Source organism: Bubalus kerabau, chromosome 11, assembly GCF_029407905.1.
Source record: "Bubalus kerabau isolate K-KA32 ecotype Philippines breed swamp buffalo chromosome 11, PCC_UOA_SB_1v2, whole genome shotgun sequence".
NCBI lineage: Eukaryota > Metazoa > Chordata > Mammalia > Artiodactyla > Bovidae > Bubalus > Bubalus kerabau.
Genome location: NC_073634.1, coordinates 74,085,538 through 74,108,929, shown reverse-complemented (window position 1 = coordinate 74,108,929; position 23,392 = coordinate 74,085,538). Strand labels below are relative to the sequence as shown.

Sequence of the window (23,392 nt, the reverse complement as noted above, 5' to 3'; positions counted from 1 at the left end):
GAACATCTGCTGAATGTTGCTAAAATCTGAAATGGAGCACCTTTTCCAATCTCTAGGACATGTCCTCATAGGATATTTTAGTAGCAAAAATCAGAGAACAAGTTTATAAGTTTGGCAAGTCCTTTTCCCCTTGTTTTCACAGCTGCTAACAGGTCACAGTCCATGCTAAGAGTCGGACACGACTGAGCAACTTCACTTTCACTTTTCACTTTCACGCATTGGAGAAGGAAATGGCAACCCACTCCACTGTTCTTGCCAGAATCCCAGGTATGAGGGAGCCTGGTGGGCTGCCGTCTATGGGGTCGCACAGAGTCGGACACGACTGAAGTGACTTAGCAGCAGCAACAGATCACAAAGATCATCGGTGCTAATTAGACTACGGCGTGTGAAGAGCACACCACAGAGGGGGACAGGGTGCCCAAGAAACGTTATTCCCCTAACACCACACAGCTGATGAGAATTCCTTGACACACTGACAGGACTCAGAGAGTTTTTTTAATCTAAGAGGTAATTCAGTATACAAAAATGCTTCACAAAGGTTCAAGATGGTTTTAAATCACTTCTCAGTTTTTCTAAATGGAAAAGGGGTGAGAGATTGGTACATATGTCACTCCAGTTGGGCCATAATGGTCATGCAGAGAAGCAGTAAGAGATGGAAGGGGGTACATGGACTCCGGGCTATTTCTGTCCATTTCTCATCATGCTTGCCACCCCACCTGCAACTGACCTAAGCATGAGTGAGGACCTGAACACTCATGAAGTCCAAGGAGGTTCAGGGATGCTCCTCAAAGCTGATGGTGGCCTGGAGCTGACTCCTGGACTCCTAACATCGTCATAGAATGGGAGCTTTGTGTCTCTCATTGAGCTTATGGGCAGATTGGTGAAAACAACAAGTGTCACGGACTTCCCTGGGCAGTCCAGTGGTTAAGACTCCATGCTTCCACTGCAGAGAACATGGGTTTGATCCCTGGTCAGGGAACCAAGATGCCCCATGCTGGGCGATGAGGCCAAAAACTAAAAATAAGTTAATAAAACAGAGAACAAAGATCAGATGCTCAGAAGTATCTATGTTCAAATGACCCCTGCAGACTCATCTTGGGTTTACTACTTCTTCCTTCTCTGCCTTGTGTGCCACCCTCTGCCAGGCTCCAGGACCAGTGGATGGCCAGCTGGTCAAGTTGAATCATTGCCTCCACACCCCTGGTGTGACCTGAGACCTTTGTGTCACCCTGAGGCTGAGCCTTGGGCATGGCTAAACCTGTGGTCACCCACAAGCCACATTATTCTGAGCAGGTGAGGAAGGAAGACATGTTAATGTCTGGAAGTCAGAAACAAAGGGGCCACCCACTCGGTCTTCACTTTATACTTAAGACAACCCAACTATGATTTTATGCAATTGAGGAAAATGTCAGCAGATCAAGACTTGAGGCTGGATGATAGAAACCAGCTCCAGTCTCCTGGTTAGATCTCAGGAGCCAGGCTCTTGGCCTTGGTGCTGTTAGTGTGGCCATAATGCAAGGATGATTTAAATACACCTGTTTATTAACCATGGGCCACCATTCCTTGATACTTGCAGGAAAAAATTTCAGCTTCACCCTCAAGACTATTTTGTCACCCATGCTTTAAATTCCAGCTCCATCTGCTCAGCCTAGACCCAGCCCAGTATTCTGGCTTCATTTGCCCAAAGGAAGCTTCTGGTTCTATCCAATGAGCTCCATGGCTCATCTCTTGGCTTACATCTGTCAGTTCAACATGCAGCCAGTAAGTGCGTGGCATGCACTTCAGCCCCACACTCCCGACCACCCATGGCTCTGGGGGTGGGGGGTCTGAGAAAACCTCTCTGCACCAAGCAAACCAGGGAGCCCGTCGGTGCTCCTGGGACACTGTGGGAATGCATTGCACACTCAAAGACCTCACGTTTGGAGGTGGCCGTTTGCTTTACAAATGTTACAAGGTACTTTCAATCCTCTCATGGCTTTCATTTCCATAACTCACAGCAGAAAAACTGGGGCTAACCTAAAGGATGACCCCAAGCTCTGACCCAGGATTCTAGCCCAGCACTTTCCATTTCCAGTGCCCAGACACTAGCAATATCTGGGCCCTCCATCCTGGAAGGCCACTCGAAGGGGGCTATGTGGTCCTGGTCTTCTGGTGCCTTTGCCTAGAATGTGCCACCCATCTTTGACCCATCTACCTTGAGACGTCTTCTGCCTAAATGTTAATATTTATCATTTACAGCTGGCCACGGCCCCTCTCAAAGGTGAAGACAATAAAATTTATGACCGGCACTCTATCAGACAACAGAGGAGCATAAAAGCTGCAGGAAGAGTGAGAGCCTATTAGTCTGCAGACATCTGGAAGGTTCCGGCATGGGGCTGCTGCCCTGCGCTTTCCTCCTGGGGCTGCTACTGCTTCTGGGGCAAGGTAAGTCCTCTTTTTGCTCATCAGGCAACCAATGGCTTGGCCCTGCAGGTGTCCCACGTCGCTTCGCTCGGAGCTTGGGAGAGGACCAGGCAGATTGCAAAGCAGAGATTTGAGTGCCTACAGCTGTGGGGAAGAGGCGGGTCTTGGAACAGGTGAGAAGGTGCAGGCGGGCTGCAGCCCCATGGTGGGGAAGCAAGCAGTGGGGGTAGGGCCCTGGCTGCTCCTTCTCTGTGCTGTGTGGTCTTGGGCAAGTTCTACGTCCTCGGACCTTGATTCTTAACATGGAGATATTAATACCTCTGCTACCACTAATGGTAAGCCCATTTGTATGATCACATGGGCTTTGCTTGTATTTTTGGCTGAAAGGGGAGAGGGAGGCAGATTTGATGGCGCCATGCTTTTTAGGGATACTGGCCCTGATTGAAACGAGAGGTTGCCCAGCCAGGGCTCTGGACTCCTCAGAGCTAATGGTTAGAAGACTGGGCCTTTGCCCCTCTTCTGGCCCCTGGCTCTTCCGTTCTCCCTTTGTCTAGAAAGGCAGAATCTCTTAAATCTGAAGTAGACCTTAAAGATGACTTTTTTACCCTCTCCAAATGAGAGGCCTGGGCCCAGAGTGGGAAAGCCCTGGAGCCCCCTGACGGAGAGGAGGAGATGGGGACAGAGGCCAGGGCCCACTGGCGTCCAAGCCCTGCTTCTGCTAATTACCTAGGACATGTCGCCTCTTTCTCAGTCTTTGGGGTGAGAGGTAGGTGTGGTGGTGGAAGATGGTACCTGCTCAGCTCCCTGTATGGGAAGACTGCATTTTCCTGACTACTCCTGAGGCCTAGGAATCTTTATTGACCATTTGAATTCCTCTTTTGTGAAGTGCCTATTCTTGTGTGTTTCCCATCTTTTTCCCAAAGGTTTGTCCTTTTCCTACTTTATTTTGTTTTAGTTTTTAATATGCGCTGTGCACTTGCTGTTCGTTTGGTATAACCAAAAATATCTTCTGGGCACTTGTTTTACCAGTCTCTCTATAGAGACTTTAAGAGAGCAAAATTCTAAATTTAGAGGGAAGTAAATTCACCAGGAAACCCCAGAGGAAGACCACCCAAATGAGAACAATGGAGGCATTTATTCTGAAGTTCGGAGAAGGCAATGGCACCCCACTCCAGTACTCTTGCCTGGAAAATCCCGTGGACGGAGGAGCCTGATAGGCTGCAGTCCATGGGGTCACTAGGAGTCAGACATGACTGAGCAACTTCACTTTCATTTTTCACTTTCATGCACTGGAGAAGGAAATGGCAACCCACTCCAGTGTTCTTGCCTAGAGAATCCCAGGGACAGGGGAGCCTGATGGGCTGCCGTCTATGGGGTCACACACAGTCGGACACAACTGAAGCGACTTAGCATTCTGAGGTTGCTTCTCAGGTGGCACAATGGTAAAGAATCTGCCTGTCAATGCAGGAGACGCCGAGAGACGCGGGTTCCATCCCTAGGTTGGGAAGATTCCCTGGAGAACAAAATGGCAGCCCACTCCAGTATTCTTACCTGTAAAATCCCCTGGACAGAGAAGCCTGGCAGGATAAAGTCCGTGGGGTCTCAAAGAGGCAGGCACGACTAAGCACATCAGTGTGTTACTCCAAAGTTGCTATGGCCAGGAGGCAGCTGCTATCATTTGTGTTGGGCAGAGATGCCTTCAAGGCAGGCAGAGGAATGGGAAAGCTTGATGACCAAAAGGAAGGTTTCAGGGGTGCTCTGATTGGCGGCAGTTGCAGAGGGAAAGTAGCTGCAGGTGGCTAACTGGAAGGCAGACCCTAGGAAACATACTCCGCTTCTCTGGTTCATCCTGTGTTGGAAGTAGAGACAGAAGTAGGGTTGTAATGTAGACATGGACCAGGTCCTGACTGTTCTAGGCTGATTGCTGTGGGAGTGGTGGTGGGGCTTCCTTGCCTGTCTGCTGCAGATGTGTGGGTCAAAGTTGTATTGTCAACTATGGTCTGGCTATTGTCTGTTTGTATATTACCTGTCTATTTCTAAAGTTTTTTTAATCTTTTCTGGTTTGTGCTTTTTGTGTTGTCTTTAAGAACTTCTCTCTGGTCTCTGGGTCAAGAAGATATTATCCTATATATCCTTCTAAAATTTTATAAATTTGCTTTTTTCCATGGATCTTTTTAAAGACATCTGGGATTGATTTTTGTGACTAACGTAAGAGGAGAACCATCCCCCTCCTTTTTTTTTTTTTTTTTTAAATCGCACAGATGTGTCCGACTGACTCTTTTTAACCCCATGGGCTGTACAGTTCATGGAATTCTCCAGGCCAGAATACTGGAGTGGGTAGCCATTCCCTTCTCCAGGGGATCTTCCTGACCCAGGAATTGAACTGGAGTCTCCTACATTGCAGGCGGATTCTTTACCAGCTGAGCTACCAGGGAAGCCCTAGTGGCTTTTTTTTCCCTCTCACACAATGTCTGATTGTCTCAACACCATTGAACAGTTGGTTCCTTCCTCACCTCTGTTCACATATAAAGGATTCACGAGTGCCTGCATCTGTTTGAAATCTGTTTTGCTTTATTGGCTGCTTTGTCTATTTTTGTGCCAGGAGCACATTATCTTAATTCTATAGGTTTATAGTAAGCTTTATTATTGGGAAAAACAAGTCTATTTTATCTTCTTCTTTAAAAGTGACTTGGCTTTGAACTTTCATATAAATTTTACTATTTGTCAATTTCTACCCCCAAAAAAACCTGTCAGACTTTTGATAGAAATTGCTTTTAATTCTACGAAACAAGTTTAGGGGAAAATAAGTATCTTTACAATAATGAGTCTTCTTTAATGTCACTCAATGCTTCATAGTTTTCTCTGAGGTCTTGCATATGTCTTATTCATTTTTTTTCTTAGTTATGTGATTCTTTTGGTGTAGGATAAATGGAATGTTGAATTATCATTTTGAAAATGTTATTGATATATAGAAATAAACTTTTATTTTGTACCCAATTAAACTCGGGCTTCCCTGGTAGTTCAGACAGTAAAGAGTCTGCCTATAGTGCAGTTTGATCCCTGGGTTGGGAAGATCCCCTGGAGAAGGAAATGGCAACCCATTCCAGTATCCTTGCCTGGAAAATTCCATGGACGAGAAGCCTGGCAGGCTATAATCCATGAAGTTGCAAAGAATCGGACACAACTGAGTGACTTCACATGTACAAACTTAAAAATTTTAATAAGTTATCTGTATATTCTTCTGAATTTTCTGTAGATGCAATCCTGCTAATGAGGACAGTTCGGTTGCTCTTTTTTCAACCTGTATACCTTTTCTTTCTTTAGCCTTACTGTGCTGGCTGGTGCCTCCAACTACAATTTTTTCATAGCATTGATGGTTGGAGGCACTCTTGTCTTATTTCCAGGTTCAAAAGGAAAGTGTTTTTAATGTTTCATCAGTAAGTGCGGTGTTTGCTACAGGCTTTTCTGTAGGTACTCTTTATGAGACTAAGAAAGTTCTATTTTATTCCTAATTCGCTAAGAGGTTTAAAAAACCTCTTAGTGGGTGTTGAATTTTATCTAATGCTTTTTTTGCACTTATTGAGATGATTGCATGATTTACTCTAATATGGTGAATAAGTTAATTGGCTTTGTATTATTTTGTTCATTTTTTTTCAGTCATTGCTTGTTAGATTTACCAAAGACCACACACTGCATTTATTTTCCTGCCTCTTTAATCCCTTTTAATCTACAATAGTTCTTTAGCCTTTTTTCCCCGCTTTCTTTTTTACTTTATATTTTGTGTTCTTGAAAAATTGAGGCTTGCTCTTTTGTGCACTGAAGTTAGAATTTTTCCAAATTGTTTCTTTATTGCTACAGTCAGACTCCACTCTTCACGTAGAAACACAACATGGATTGTGTTGTGTCCTTGATGTGTGACATTTAGGGATACCTGTGATATTAGCAAATATTTTCACTAATGTTAAATTCGATCATTTGGTTAAGATGGTGTCTGCCAGATTTCTCCCTTGTAAAGGTACCTCCCCATGTGATTTATAATTTATAGGGAGATACCAAGTGACTGTTCTTATAACTAATGGTTTTAGCATCCACTGATAAATTTTGCCTGAATTATTACCATGGTGAGTGGAAGATGGTGATTTTTAAATGTCTATCATTTCTTCTTCTACTGTTAGTCGGCATTCCTCTTTAAAAAAATTCTCTCCTAAAAATACCCCATTCTTTTAGATTTATCTTTCATAAAAGATAAAATGGACTTATGGATTCTTTTTTTAATCAGTATGTTATAACCCAGCCTTGTGCTTACTCATTTTGATGCTCAAGTTATTGGCCTGTGAGAGCCTCTCCAAGCTGACTTCTGTTTCCTCATCAATTTTTAAGCACTTCTAACTTTATGGAACAAGTTATTCAGACTAATCTATTTTCCCTATTTCAGCCATGCAGTTAGCAATGCCTTTAAGATGTTAATTGATAGGGGATTTTATTTAGATCCAGGTGCTAGTGGTATTCATTGCTGCTGGGGTGTCATTATGTCTAAGCTCTCTCAGCGCAGAGCTCAGAAACATAGTTTTCTCTTTAAAAAGATGTGTTTATACAGATATCTCTACTTTTAGTTAGGTTAGGGTTTTATCTCCTTGTCCTATTCCAGACTTGTATTTTCCTTATCCCGCAGTGCAAACCAGCTTTACAAAAACTCGATACATTTGTTCATTTGTTGAATCCTACAGTACATACAATATTAGAATTACTACAATACTACACCACAAACAAAATCTTTGTTTTTTTGTCCTTAGACTGTTCTGTTCCACTCAGGGTATGTAATCAAAATATTTTGATCAAAATCACTTGTATTAACTCTCTTCTTCTCTCTGTGTGCTTATCTATTTGACATATAATATTGTTTCTGTTTGTATTCAATTATAGGGTTTCTCCCATTCTTGTTGATTTAACTTTTTTTTCAAGATTTTTTTTTTTTTTGATGAGGACTATTTTTAAAATCTTGATTAAATTTGTTACAATGTTGCTTCTGTTTTATGTTTTGTTTTGCTTTTTTTGGCCATGAGGGTATGGGATCTTAGCCTCTCAATCAGGGATTGAACCCATACCCCCTGCATTGGAAGGCAAAATCTTAACCACTGAACCACCAGGGAAGCCCCTCACTTTATTTTTTGAATATATAAAACATTAACATGGTTCAAGAGTCAAAGCTATGTGAAAAGATATACTCAGAATTTCCATTCCTATCCCTAGCCTTTCCATCCCATTTCTACCTGTCCCTGTAGGTAACAGATTTAATTATTGTCATATCCTTTCTATGTTTCACTTTGCAAACATATATTATTTTTCTTCTTGCACAAAGATAAACTATTATAAATTTCTTTTTCATCCTGTTTTTTTTTTTAATTTAACAATGTATCCTGAAATTACATCATATCTGTTCAGATATCTTTTTAACTTTTTTCCCAACTATAGGATATTTCATTGTATACCACATGTATTTAGTCAGTCTCCCAACATGAGCATTAGGTTGCTTCCAATATTCTGCTATTTTAGGTAATGCTGTCATGAACGATCATGTACATGTGTCTCTTTTATGTTTTTGGAGGTATAGCTTAGGGTAAATTCCTAAAACTGGGATTTCTGGGTCAAAGGATAAGGACACAAATGGTTAGATATTACCAAAATTTCCTCCAGCCATAGGGATTGTACCATTTTACATTCCCATTGGCTATATATATATATATATATATATATATATGAAAATGCCTACTTCTCCATAGCTTGACAATAGAGTATATTGTCAGGCCTTAGAATTCTTGAAATGTCACAGATGAGAAGTAGTATTTTAGTTAAATTCTCTGATTGCAAAGGAAGATGTCTTTAAATAAAAATCATATATTTTCAGGTGCCAAAAAGCAATGAAAGGGTAAGTTCCAAAAGTATCAACACTTTTCAAGTCTCATGCTTGCATCATGTTTGATAATGTCCCATTGACCAAAGCAATTCATACAGCCAACCCTGGGGTTTAAGGAGTAGAGAACTTAACCTCTCCTCTCGCTGGGAGAAACAGCAGCATTATATTGCCAAGTGACATACATTCAAGGATAGGAAGAATTTGTGATTATTTTGCAATCTACTTTACCTACTTCCTTGCTCTTGTTTTCTAGGATTTTCATAGCTATTTTTGCATGTTTATTTTTCTGTATGAATCTTAGAATCAATTTCACCTAGCTTTAGAAAAAAGAAAGGTATTGCTGTTTATTGAAATTGCCTTAAATTTGTAAATGGAGGGAAATAGGCTTATTCAGAAGTGTTTTATCTTATATTATTATAAATGTCTTCCATTATATTTGCTAACTGAGCCAGGCCATATACTGGGGTATATGAAGGTTTTTAATTTTTATGTTAATTTTATACTTTATAGCTTGCTAAATCATTTTATTGTTTGAATTAGTTTTAACACTGATTCTCTAGAGTTTTCAAGGTTACTCTCACATGATCAATAGTTTTCCTTTCTCTGACTTTACTTTTCTGATCGCATTGTCTGCTGCTCCAATACAGTGCTAAACAACAAGGAAGACAGTGGGAATTCTCATTTGTTCCTGACTTTAGTAGAAAACAAAATTTCCTTGTTCAGTTAGATGATGGGCTTTGGGAATTATACATGCATACACATAAATTATGTTTTGTGTGTTCACATTTAGGAAGTATCCACAAATTTCTGTTTTCTTGAGTGTGTTTATATTTATCAGAAATGAATGTTAAAGCTGTTAAAAGGTCTTTTCAGCTTCTATGGAAACATCTTTTTCCTTTCAGATTTTTGAAAATTGGTTTCATTTTTCAAATTTAATTTACATTTAGTTCTCTATCAAATTTGCAATGTCACTTTTAAAATTTTTGTGTTCCTATAAATATCCTCAAATTTGTCTTTTATTTAAAAAAACACAGCAGTTCTATAATTTTTGTCTATAATTTCAGTCTTCAAAGTTTTTGATCTATTTTCTGCTTTGTTTTTTTCTGCTAATACTTGCTCCTGGATATGTTGTTTGTTTATGTGCTTGGTTACTTTTTAGTGTGTGATGCTTTAACTCCTTGAAAAACTAAGATTCGTTGAGGCCTAGGATGAAGATGCCTGTCTTCAGAGACTATGAACATTATCTGTCAGGCACCTGGGGCACTACCATTATACCCTTCAAAATAAATTCTTGGTGTGAGGTTCAGTAGAACAGCCAAGCCCCATGCTAAGCACTGTACATATATAACAACTTCCCTTTAAGCGGGGTGTACTATTATCCTCATTTTATAGATGAGAAAACTGAGACTCAGAAGTTAAATAACTTGCCGAAGTTCATCCAGCTAATAAGCACCAAAGCCAGAATTCAGTTCTGAGTCCACAGAAAAGGCCTTTCACCATCTTCCTGCATCACAATAGAGCCCAACGGAGGAAAGAACCAAACCAGAGGTTTTGTTCAAGCTTTAAAATGGACTCAACAAAACCCATATGAAAACAGATTCCTGTTCTGAAAGTTTCAATTTAGAAAAGTTTTGATTTAGAAAACGGAAACATCCCTATCTCAAAACTGCAATTTGCTAAAGCAAGTTGGCAAGGAAGCCCTATGCCTAATAAAATACAATTTTCTCTAGAATTTCACTTTCCTGGCAGGGGTCAGAAGTTCTCCAGAAGACTGGCATACTAATAAATGAAGGCTCTTGGCTTGGTAGCATACCCAGGCCAGGCCTGTTGCTGCAAAGCCAAAGATGGGAACTGGGTGAAGTCATTCTGTGAGGAAAGGAATGCCTCTTTTATTATTAGAACAAGTAAAGTTAGTCAATATTTGTTTTACAAGGGCCTGCAGTCCTTCCTGGCGTTTACCAGTACAGTCTTCTAGAAATAGTCTCTTTCCAATTAACAGAAAGCAACCTTGGAGGACTTCTGGTTGGCCCAGATCCTTTCAGTTATTGATGGGAAAGGGGCAGGGGGACTTTCTCAAGTCGCCTGTCTCGTTGGTGCAGAGCCATCCCTGGAGCTCTGGCGTCAGACTCTCTCCTCTGCAGCAGATGCCTGAATACCCAGTCCCACCCCCGCTTCAACTCACACACTTGCCTCCAAATTCCTGCCCTGAGTAGTAGGCACAGGTATGGGATTTTCTCTGGGGGCTCAGGAGTCCTACTTTTCTGGAATGTCATCTGCACCTTGTAGATATTGAAGACTTTATCATCACTCATCATTTTCATCTAGTCGCATTTTTGCTACTGTCAGTTAACTGTCTGAGCACCCTTCCAAGAACCCAAGTAGGGCTGAGCCTGGTTGGGAAATAAAAAACCAAATGTAAGGAAGCCTCTGGGGAGAGAGAACTGATCTGCATAAAATCACTGGAGAAGAATTAAGCACCAAAATAGGTGTAAGTAGATGTAATAAAAGCAACAGGATTCAGAGAACTGAGAGATGAATGTGGGCTGGAGAAGTTTCACATGGGAGTTGAAACTCAATTAAGTGCTGAGGATGAGTGGGATTAACGTAAAGACAGAGGAACAGGGAGGGCATCCAAGTGGGAGAAACAGCATACCCAAAGGCAAAGTTAGGGCTCAACGTGATGGGTTTGAGGAGCAGGGAGCAGGCCTGCCGGACTGCAGTGCAGGGTTGGTGTCAGGGGAGGCGACAAGTTAGGTAAAGTGCGATTTTGAAATCCTGCAGTTCAGTTCAGTCGTCTCAGTCGTGTCCAACTCTTTGCGACCCCATGGACTGCAGCACACCAGGACTCCCTGTTCATCACCAACCCCGGAGTTTACTCAAACTCATGTCCATTGAGTCAGTGATGCCATCCAGCCATCTCATCCTCTGTTGTCCCCTTCTCCTCCTGCCCCCAATCCTTCCCAGCATCAGGGTCTTTTAGAATGAAATTTCAAATTTGAAATCCTTAGATGAGAACAATAGCGTATCAGAGTGTCTTAAGACTTAGAGACTTCTAAAATGATTTAATCCAAATCTGTTATTTTACATTTTAAAAAACTAAACCCTATATGTAAAATAGATAAATAACAAGGTCCTACGGTATAGCATTAAGTAAAAATGTTAGTTGCTCATTAGTGTCTGACTCTTTGCAACCCCATGGACTGTAGCCTGTGAGGCTCCTCTGTCCATGGAATTCTCCAGGCAAGAATACTGGAGTCGGTTGCCATTTCCTCCTCCAGGGGATCTTCCCAACCTGGGGATCGAACCCAGGTTTCCTGAATTGCAGGCAGATTCTTTATCATCTGAGCTGCCAGGGAAGCTTAGGAAACTATATTAAAATCATGTAATATACCATGTTGTGAAAGAATAGGAAAAAGTGTGTGTGTGTGTGTATGTGTGTATATGTGTGTGTGTGTATATATATATATACATATAACTGAATCACTTAGCTGTACACCAGAAGCTAACATAACATTGTAAATCAACTATAGTTCAATTAAAATTTAAAAGCCCAAAAAACTAAGCCTTAGAGAGGTTAAGTGACTGGCTCAAGGTCATGTAACAAGCCTAGGGTTCGGATTTGCTGTATTGGGACGAGGGAACTATTCAGTGTTTTTCAGCAGGGGAGTGGCCTAATGGAAGTGGTACTCTGGGCAGGATGAGCCTGCTGGCTTCACACATAGAAGGTCACAAGCTGAAAGAGGCAACAGGCTGGTGAGTCAGTGGGCCTGGCTCCTAGAAAGAGGCCCCGCATGGTGTTTGCTGGGCTCTGGCAAGGCCTGCTTTCCTCCTGGCTTAGGCAGCTGTTTCCTCTTACATTCCTGCGTCTCAGGGAGAAGCAGTGGTCCCCAGGCAATGGTCCCTTCTTCACACAAGCAGGTAGTTTTCCAGGGAACTCCAAGCCTTCATAGATCCGTGAGCTTGAGAATAAAGCAGCTTTCCAAATGGGAAAATTCCCTTGGGATTCCATGATTCGTGTCCAAGCAATTCACAAATGCTTTGATGATTTCTCCCAAAAGGCCTAAAGGGTGATGTGAGAAAGGCAAGAATTTTTCTTCCCATTTACCTGGTAGGAAACAGAGAACTGGAGTGAAGGCCTGGCAGTCAATGGGGACAGGTCCAAGGGGTCCTGAGTTTCCATCTGGGTCTTCAAGTCTAGACACTTTGATTCCAGGAATAGCCTCTTTGTGATGCCTCAGAGCAGTTTTCAGGTATGAGTTAAATCACCAAGGTAAACATGAATTCTCTAGTTATATGAGGAAATCCCAAAACATTGAGACCGGAAGGATCTGAAAAGTGGTCTATGCTTGGTCATCCTCTGATATTGAAATTTGCATAATCACAGCTACCAGTTACTGAATCTTTGCCATGTGTCAGATGCTGCACTTTGTGTTTCCATGGATTTAATCCTGATAGCAACTCCATGAGGCAACTGTTAACAACCTTATCTTAAAAGTGAGGAGATGGAGGTCTGGAGAGATCGACCAGACCAAGGGTGTCCAAGCTCCTAACACCTGTCTGATGTGTGTGCCACATGCTCACCTTGGTCCTCAGCCTCTGCCTGGACCAGGTGCCCTGAGTGGCCCATTCTTATTCAGGTAGCCCAGGCTATTCTGCCAAAGGACAATCTATCTCCACCGGTCCTGTCCTGGTTTGGGGGTCATGTGGAGCAACACCATCCCCCTTGGTTTTTCAGTCCTTTCAGATACTGAAGGAAGTTCTCATATATCGCCCCTAAGCTTCCCATTTCTGGTCTTCCCAAGCATGTTTTTAAATGATACCTGACTATTCTTCAATGTGTCCTACCTGTTCTTTGATCTTTCCTTCTTTCTTGTCTTCTTCAGATTAAATATTTCTATTGTTTCAGTTGCCCCACGCTATCCTGCTCAGTGTTAGCTTGCTGACTATACAGTTTTGTAATTTTGGCATTTGATTATAGCATACATCCCTGTCCTATTAAAGTCCAATTTAAATAAATGAATGGGCTTCCCTGGTGGTTCATACAGTAAAAAATCTCCCTGCAATGTGGGAGAAGGGAATGGCTAACCCCTCCAGTATTCTTGCCTGGAGAATTTCATGAACAGAGGAGCCTGGTGGGCTATATCAGTACTTGGGGTTGTAAAGAGTTCGACACGACTAAACAACTAACATTTAACCATTTCCCAGATAAAGGGAAAACCTCACACAAGTGTAGCTCCATTTGCTCCATTCAAATCTGCTCATGTTACATATATTTTAAACTCTACACTGTATTCTTTTTTAAAAAATTATTTATTTATTTGACTGTACCAGGTCTTAGTTGAAGCATGTGAGATCCAGTTCCCTGACCAGGGATCAAACCTGGGCCCCCTGCATTGAGAGCACAGTCTTAGCCACTGGACCACCAGAGAAGTCCCCTTTTTAATTTTTTTTTATATCAAGTTTGATAAACTTTTTGTCTGTAAAGGGTCAGATGGTAAATATTTGGTTTTGTGGATCATGTATGGTCTCTACCACAAGTCCTTATTTGTTTTATAACCCTTTAAAATGTAAATATCATACTTGTCTAGTGAACCATATAAAAATAAGCTGTGGGCAGATTTGATCTACGGGTCATAATTTGTTGACATCTGTTTTATACAGGCAATTTTATCTTGGATTTACCTCCACATTTACTCTTTGTGTACTTCGTTTCTTTTTATATTACCATGCTTCCACATGGGTTCATCTTCCTTTTAGCATTTTAAATACATCATTCCACTGCCTTCTGGCCTCCACCATTTCCCATAAGTCAGCTGTTTACCATAATGTTGGTCTCCTATACATTAAAAGTTGTTTTTCTTCTGTTGAGTTTCGTTTACCTTGGCTTTAATCTACATCTAGACACATCAGTTATTACAGTTGATGTGTCCAGGGAAAATTGTGTTTTTCTTACCTAAAGTGGTTTTTTTGTTTGTTTGCTTTTGTTTTTTCTCTGCTTCTTTGATCTGTGGCTCAATGTTCTTCATCAAATGTGAGAAATTTTCAGCCATTATCTCTTAATCTTTTAATTTTCAGCCTCCCTCTCTCTGCCTCTTCTGGGACTCATTACCTGGTTATTTTGTATGCTTGACAATACCCACACACTTCTGATTCCCTATTCATTTTTCTTCAATCTCTTTTCCTCTGTATTTTTCAGAAAGGTACTTTCTATTGATCTATCTTTAAGTTTACAGATTCTTTTTTTCTGCCATCTCAAGTCTATTACTGAGACCATCTAGTAAATTTTTCAGTTATTTTAATTATCACTTCTGGACTTTTTTAATATAGCTTCTATTTGTTGAGTCTCTAACCTTTTTTTTTTTTTTTAATTTAAAAAAGAAATTTTTCTTTAATTCTTTGAACATATATATAATAGCTACTTTGAAACTCTTGCCTGCAAAACTCAACATCTGGGCCCACTCAGAGCCAGTTTTTATTGGTTCCTGAACTAGTTTTTCATTGGCTAGTTTACATGGAAAACTGGACATGTCTGATAAAATTTAGCATTCTGCTTTATTTTTCTGAGGATTGTTGGTTCATTTTTCAGTTTCTTGCCTCAACTTAAACTGCTTCCCTCACAGAGGGCAGACACTGATGTCTTTGCTCAGTTCTTTCTTTTCTTTTTTTAACCTGGCATTCTATGAATCACCCTATGTTTTCATGATTAATGATTTTGAAAAAGATAGTGGTGGCCAAAGACCTTGAGTTTCTAAGGCTCTGTTTATTGGTCTGTGTCTCGGTGGGGAAAGAACACAAATTTGCAGCCAATTCTTAAGTTTGTTTTCACTTAAATTTTACGTGAGTTGTACAAGTTGTTTGTATATTTTGGAAATTAAGCCCTTGCCAGTCACACCGTTTGCAGATATTTTGTCCCATTCTGTAGGTTGCCTTTTTGGTTTTTTGTTTTATAGTTTCCTTTGCTGTGCAGCTTGGACAACAAAGAGATCCAACCAGTCCATCCTAAAGGAAATCAGTCCTGAATATTCGTTGGAAGGACTGATGCTGAAGCTGAAACTCCAATACTTTGGCCATCTGATTCTAAGAACTGACTCATTGGAAAAGACCCTGATGGCTGGGAAAGATTGAAGGTGGGAGGAGAGGGGGACAACAGAGGATGAGATGGTTGGATGGCATCACTGACTCAATGGACATGAGTTTGAGTAAGCTCTATGAGTTGGTGATGGACAGGGAGTCCTGGCGTGCTGCAGTCTATGGGGTCGCAAAGAGTTGGACACGACTGAGTGACTGAACTGAACTTGCTGTGCAAAAGCTTGTAAATTTGATTCAGGTCCCATTTCGTTCGTTTTTATCTATACTGCCTTGGGAAACTGACCTAAGAAAACATTGATACGATTCATGTCAGAGAATGTTTTTCCTATGCTCTCTTCTGGGATTTTTGTGGTGTCATGTCTTATGACATCTTTATGTCGTGTCTTTACATCTTTAAGCCATTTTGAGTTTATTTTTGTGTGTGGTGAGAAGGGTGTTCTCTGACTTCATCGATTTACATACAGTAGTCTGACTTTTCCAACACCACTTGCCAAAGAGACATTTTTCCATCATATATTCTTGCCTCCTTTGTCAAGGATTAATTGACTATATGTGTCTGAGTATATTTTTAGGCTCTCTATTCTGTTCCATTGATTTATATGCCTGTTTTTGTACTGATAAAACATTATTTTGAGTATTGTAGCTTTATAGTATTGTCTGAAGGAGGGTTATGCCTCCTGCTTTATACTTTTACTTCAGGATTATTGTGGCAATTCTGGATCTTTTACAGTTCCATGTCAATTTTAGGATTATTTGTGAAAAATGTCATGGGTAATTTGATAGAGATCACATTAAGTCTGTAGATTGTTTTGGGTAGTATTGTCATTTTAACAATATTAATTCTCCCAATCCAAGGGCATGGGACAGCTTTCTACTTACTTGAATAATTTTCAGTTTCCTTTATTAATGTTTTATAGTTCTCAGTATATAAGTCTTTCACCTCTTTGGTCAGTGTTAGTTATGTCCGACTCTTTGTGACCCCACAGACTGTAGCCTGCCAGGCTCCTCCACCCATGGAACTCTCTGGGCAAGAATACTGGAGTGGGTTGCCATTTCCTTCTTCACCTCCTTGGTCAAGTTTATCCCTAAGTATTTTTTAATGCAATACAAAAGTTTTTTTTATTTTTTAACATTGTCTCTCCGATATTTCATTGTTAGTGCAAAGAAGTGCAGCTGATTTTCGTATGTTAATCTTGTATCCTGCTGCCTTGAGAATTTGTCAGTCTAGTAGCTTTTGTGTGGAGTCTTTAGGGTTTTCTACATATAAAATCATGTCACCTGCATATAATGACAATTTTACCTCTTCCCTTACAATTTGAATACCTTTTATTTCTTTGTCTTGTCTGATCTTTGTGGCTAGGACTTCAACCACTATGTTGAATAGAAGATGTGGGAGTGGGCATCCTTGTCTTGTTCCAGATTTTAGCAGGAAGGCTTTCAGCTTTTCACTGTTGAATATTATATTGACTGTGGGTTTGTTGTAAATAGCTTTTATTATGTTGAGATATGTTTCCTTTATACCCACTTGTGGTAAGAGTTTTTATCATGAATGGATATTGAATTTTGTCAATGCTTCTTCTGCATCTATTGAGATGATCATGAGGTTTTTCTCTTTTATGTGGTATATCACATTGATTGATTTGCCTATATTAAACCATCCTAGTGAACTTGGGATGAATCCTATTTGGTTGTGGTGTGTGATCTTTTTAATGTGTTGTTGAAGTAGGGAAAACCACTAGACCATTCAAATATGACCTAAAAATGATTATACAGTGGAAGTGAGAAATAGATTTAAGGGACTAGATCTGATAGATAGAATGCCTGATGAACTATGGATGGAAGTTCATGACATTGTATAGGAGACAGGGATCAAGACCATCCCCATGGAAAAGAAATGCAAAAAAGCAAAATGGCTGTCTGAAGAGGCCTTACAAATAGCTGTGAAAAGAAGAGAAGCGAAAAGCAAAGGAGAAAAGGAAAGATATAAGCATCTGAATGCAGAGTTCCAAAGAATAGCAAGGAGAGATAAGAAAGCCTTCCTCAGTGATCAATGCAAAGAAATAGAGGAAAACAACAGAATGGGAAAGACTAGAGATCTCTTCAAGAAAATTAGAGATACCAAAGGAACATTTCATGCAAAGATGGGCTCAATAAAGGACAGAAATGGTATGGACCTAACAGAAGCAGAAGATATTAAGAATAGGTGGCAAGAATACACAGAAGAACTGTACAAGAAAGATCTTCACGACCAAGATAATCACAATGGTGCGATCACTCACCTAGAGCCAGACATCCTGGAATGTGAAGTCAAGTGGGCCTTAGAAAGCATCACTATGAACAAAGCTAGTGGAGGTGATGGAATTCCAGTTGAACTATTTCAAATCCTAAAAGATGATGCTGTGAAAGTGCTGCACTCAATATACCAGCAAATATGGAAAACACAGCAGTGGCCACAGAACTGGAAAAGGTCAGTTTTCATCCCAATCCCAAAGAAAGGCAATGCCAAAGAATGCTCAAATTACCGCAGAATTGCACTCATCTCACATGCTAGTAAAGTAATGCTCAAAATTCTCCAAGCCAGGCTTCAACAATACATGAACCATGAACTTCCAGATATTCAAACTGGTTTTAGAAAAGGCAAAGGAACCAGAGATCAGCTTGCCAACATCCGCTGGATAATCGAAAAAGCAAGAAAGTTCCAGAAAAACATCTATTTTTGCTTTATTGACCATGCCAAAGCCTTTGACTGTGTGGATCACAATAAACTGTGGAAAATTCTGAAACAGATGGGAATACCAGACCACCTGACCTGCCTCTTGAGAAATCTGTATGCAGGTCAGGAAGCAACAGCTAGAACTGGACATGGAACAACAGACTGGTTCCAAATAGGAAAAGGAGTACGTCAAGGCTGTATATTGTCACCCTGCTTATTTAACTTATATGCAGAGTACATCATGAGAAACGCTGGGCTGGAAGAAGCACAAGCTGGAATCAAAATTGCTGGGAGAAATATCAATAACCTCAGAGATGCAGTTGACACCATCCTTATGGCAGAAAGTGAAGAGGAACTAAAAAGCCTCTTGATGAAAGTGAAAGAGGAGAGTGAAAAAGTTGGCTTAAAGCTCAACATTCAGGAAACAAAGATCATGGCATCTGGTCCCATCACTTCATGGGAAGTAGATGGGGAAACAGTGGAAACAGTGGCTGACTTTATTTTGGGGGGCTCCAAAATCACTGCAGATGGTGACTGCAGCCATGAAATTAAAAGACGCTTACTCCTTGGAAGGAAAGTTATGACCAACCTAGATAGCATATTCAAAAGCAGAGACATTACTTTGCCAACAAAGGTCCGTCTAGTCAAAGCTATGGTTTTTCCAGTGGTCATATATGAATGTGAGAGTTGGACTGTGAAGAAAGCTGAGCACTGAAGAATTGATGCTTTTGAACTGTGGTGTTGGAGAAGACTCTTGAGAGTCCCTTGGACTGCAAGGAGATCCAACCAGTCCATCCTAAAGGAGATCAGTCCTGGGTGTTCTTTGGAAGAACTGATGCTAAAGCTGAAACTCCAATACTTTGGCCACTTCATGCAAATAATTGACTCATTTGAAAAGACCCTGATGCTGGGAGGGATTGGGGGCAGGAGGAGAAGGGGATGACAGAGGATGAGATGGCTGGATGGGATCACCGACTTGATGGACATGAGTTTGGGTAAACTCCGGGAGTTGGGATGGACAGGGAGGCCTGGCGTGTTGCAATTCATGGGGTCACGAAGAGTTGGACACGACTGAGTGGCTGAACTGAACTGAATTCAATTTGCTAATATTTTGTTTAGAATTTTTTTATCTATATTCAACAAACATACTGGCCTGTAGATTTCTTTTTTTGTGGTGTCTTTGTCTGGTTTTGGTACCAGGGTAATGATGGCTTCATAGAATGTCTTTGAGAATACTCCCTCCTCTTCAATTTTTTGGAAGAGTTTGAGAAAGATTGGTATCAGTTCTTCATTGTATGTTGGGTAGAATTCGCCTGTGAAGCCATCTGGTCCTAGACTTTTGTTTGCAGGGAGCTTTTTTAGTCATAGATTTTATTTCACGTCTAGTGATCTTTCAACTTACCTATTCCTTTAATTTTTTTTTCAAATTATCTATTGATTCAGTTTTGGTGGGCAGTATGTTTCTAGAAACTTGTCCATTTCTTCTAGGTTGTCAAATTTGATGGCATATGATTGTAACATTTCCTTATGTTTTTGATATCTCTGCAGTATTGGTTATTATGTCCCCTTTTTCATATCTTATTTTGTTTATCTGGGTTCTCTTTTCTTCTTGGTGAGCCTGGCCAGATGTTTGTCAATCTTGTTTACCCTTTCAAAGGATCAGCTCAGTTTTATTGATTTTTTTTTTCTATTTTTTAAATCTCTATTTTATTTATTTCCTCTCTGGTCTTTATTATATCCTTTCTTTTGCTGACTTTAGGTTTTGTCTGTTATTCTTTTTCTAATTCTTTTAAGTGGTAGGTTAGGTTGTTTGAGATTTTTCTTGTTTTTGAGGAAGGCCTCTATAGCTATGAACTTCTCTCTAAGAACTGTTTTTGCTGTATTCCGTAGATTTTGTATGGTTATGTCTCTGGATTGATAATGAAACAACAGCTTTCAGCATATTGAATGTATCTCAATATACACTTTGTATATTGTCCTTCACCTTTTCCTTTTTAGAACAGTGCCTCATGCCCTACTGTCTGCTTCATCTCTCCATAAAACTTTACTTCATTGGTGAAGTGAAGTAGACACTGGGCTAGATCTTTTGCTTATATATTATTCAATTTTTTAAAATGTATGAACTATAGAGTACAAGTATATCCTTGGTCATAAAAATCTTTTTTTCTTTTTTAAATTAAAACTTCTATTTACAGCAAAGACCAAAAACTTTCTTTGAAGAGCAGTTTACCCGCCACCCCCTCAGGCATGAAGCCTGAAAGACCAGGAGATGTGCTGAGTGGGACATTTCTCAAAGATCAGGGAAGAGTTGCTCCAGAACCTGTATTCCTCTGCTTGTGAAGATGCTGGCAAAGCCCAGGGAGGAGCCGTGGCAGTAGCAACCAGCCTGGTAATCTAGAGGTAGATCCAGGCTCCCACCTGGGATGCCTGGGGCTCAGGGCTATTGCTGATCACTAGAGAGGTCATCTTCCCATTTCACTTTCACTTCTTTTTAGTAGTGTCTAAATCAAACACTGGTTCTCAAACAATAGCCCATGGGCCAAATTCAGCCTTTACCTCTTTTTGTATGATCTGTGAGCTAAGAATGATATTTACATTTTTAGATTGATTTTTTTTTTTTCCATGTGAACTTCTGGTTATTCCAGCATTTGTTGAACAGCTGTCTTTTCTCCCTTGTGTTGTCTTTGCACTCTTATCAGAGAGCAGTTGACTCTCTATGGGTCTATGTCTGGGAACTCGCTCTTGTTCCATGGATCTATTTGTCTGTTCTGCCAATATCACCCTGTAGCTTTATGGTAACTTTCGAAGATGGACAGCGTCCGTCCTCTGACTTTATTCTTCTCCTTCAATATTCTGTTGGCTATTCTGGGTATTTTTGCCTCTCCATATAAACTTTAAAATCAGTTTGTTGATATCCAGAAAGGCTTTTACATTTTTTTAATGGTTAAGAAAAATAAAAAGATATTTCATGGTACATGAAAATTATATAAAATTCAAATTTGTCTCTATAAAGTTAATTTGCTTACATATTATCTATTGTAGCTTTCATAGTACAAACAGAGCTGAGTATTTGTGACGGAGACGGCATAGTCAGAAAAATCTAAAAGACTGACTAGCCCTCTACCAGAAGTTGATTGAGCCCTGGTCTAGATCCTAGGCTGTTATTTACACTTAGTTTGGTTCTGAGCATGGCCCATGGGGCCAGACTCCCCGTTTTCAAATCCTTCCATCACCATTTGTTCACTGTGTCACCTTTAAAATGTCACTTACCCTTTCTGGGCCTGTTTCTTAACTGTAAGGTGGGGAGGATAGCATTTATCTCACAGAGTCATTGTGAAGATTAAATGAATTATTTCATGTAAGTGCTTAGAATAGGGCTGGGTGCCTAGAAACTGCGTATAAATATTGACTTCCATGCTTGTTTTTATCCTGGCTTAAAAAGAATATTACCAAAATGGTCTCAAATCTCTCCCCTGCTAATTCATCTACCCCACTACTTCCCAGAGTGATGATCATCTTAAAACACACCCTAATGCTCATCCCGTCAAAGACCTGTCACAGCTTCCTGTTGCCTGTGAAGTAGCCTGGTGTTCACAGCTCCACAGCCTGGCTGCCATCTGTCGGTGCAGCCTCATCTACCTTGCCCTCCGGTTATGATCCCTGTGCTCCAGCCCTTTCAAGCACTCTGTGTTTGTCCACATCTCAGCACCTTCCCATCCTGTGGTTCTTTCTGCTCAGAAATATTTCTTCTGGGCATTTCCAAAGGGTCACCGAGATCTGGGGGCAGGACACAACCCACATTTCTGTTATGACTTCCTACGTGGAAATCAATGCCAGATTGCACTGTAGGCATGAAATGGAAATACACTCTTGACCCTCATTAAACTCCAGATAAATTCTTTTCAGGTTCAGGAAGCAAAACTGCAGAAGAAGGCTGGAGTGGAAAAGAAATCAAGTCCCCTGTCCCCAAGTCAGGCTTCCCTTTGGCCTTGTCTGATGCTGTCTGGGGGTTCTCGCATGGCATGCCCATTTAAGGAATGTGCACCCTGGACAGAGAACTGGGTGGAGAGAAACCAGAGGGAGCAAGGGAGCCAGATCTTTGATTACATATCAGTATCATAAATGTTTCTTGACTCTGTTGAAGTAAGCATCAAGATTATCTATCAGTGTGAAAAAGAAAGTTCAAGATACAGCATTAAAGGAGCTTGTAGGATACAAGATTGCATCCACACTGATTACAACTGAATGAAAAGTGAGACTGATCAGGAGCCTGATGGTGGACATGAGTGTGAGCACATGAAACCACTCTTGGCTATAGGGGTGCTGTCACCGTGGGTGATTGTTTTCGTTCCTTTATTTAGAGTGCTGTTACTGTGCTATACCCTTATTTGTGTATTTAGAAAGCTAAAGGTTTGATGGGGAAACTCATTGGCTTATAAAGTGAATCTCTCATTGTACATAAAATTTTTTAAAAACCAAGTTTTAAAAGACTGGCACGAAGTAAGCTGGGACGAGAACAGTGTCTTAGCAGTCTCTCCACCTGCCTTTTCTTCCTCTTCATTTCATGTTCAGTAAGATGTCTGAAGACAACCCTTGTCCAGCTATTATGTACAGTCATGGCTACTGGGAATGCACTATTAGCTCTTGTCTTAAGCCCACATCACCCTTCAGACTGTTCCAGAATGTTCTCTGCTTTCCCTGATTCGTCCCGGATCCCCAAACAACAGCGGTTATTTGTCCAACATCACTCTCCCCTAGAGTTCTGCCCTTCACTAAGGAACCCACAAAGCAATCTGCAGTAATGTGTCTGTGCAAGATATAGGGTTATTGCTAACCCCTCCCAGATGACACTTTTGCTTCTCAACCTAGGGATTCTGCCTTAAGAGGCTGCATTAATGGATGTACAGGGTCCCAAACAATGGAGATGATAGTTGGAGGAATGGAACCTGGACTTTCATAACACAAGGCACATTAATGAGCAGGGCAAATAGGTAGGGTGGAGAGGAAAAGCACTGTCACGCAAGTGTATGTTCCTTGGTTCTTTGTCTCGTCACAACAAAGATTTGGAGCAATGGACGTTAAAGCCCTCGGCACGTCACAGCTCTCGGGTCTTGGACAAACCGTGCTACAGCTCTTAGGCAAATCAGTGTTATAGCTCTATTTTATTTAGAAGATAGCAGGGGAGAGAGAGAGAGAGAGAGAGAGATAAAGAGCGCACGCATGGGAGAGAGAGAGAGAGCGCGCGTGCAGGCACGCCGGATGTGAGAAAGTGC

The 23,392-nt window shown here is 40.8% G+C and overlaps 1 protein-coding gene across 1 annotated transcript in view; it reads left to right on the top strand.

Annotated features, from left to right (window-relative positions):
- The first annotated feature begins 936 nt into the window (after positions 1-936).
- PLB1 (phospholipase B1) overlaps positions 937-23,392 on the top strand; it is a 126,286-nt gene continuing 103,830 nt past the window's right edge. Inside the window, exon 1 of the mRNA XM_055540617.1 lies at positions 937-2,424. Coding sequence (XP_055396592.1) covers positions 2,370-2,424 — 55 coding nt within the window. The 5' untranslated portion in view covers positions 937-2,369. The remainder of the gene's footprint in view (positions 2,425-23,392) is intronic.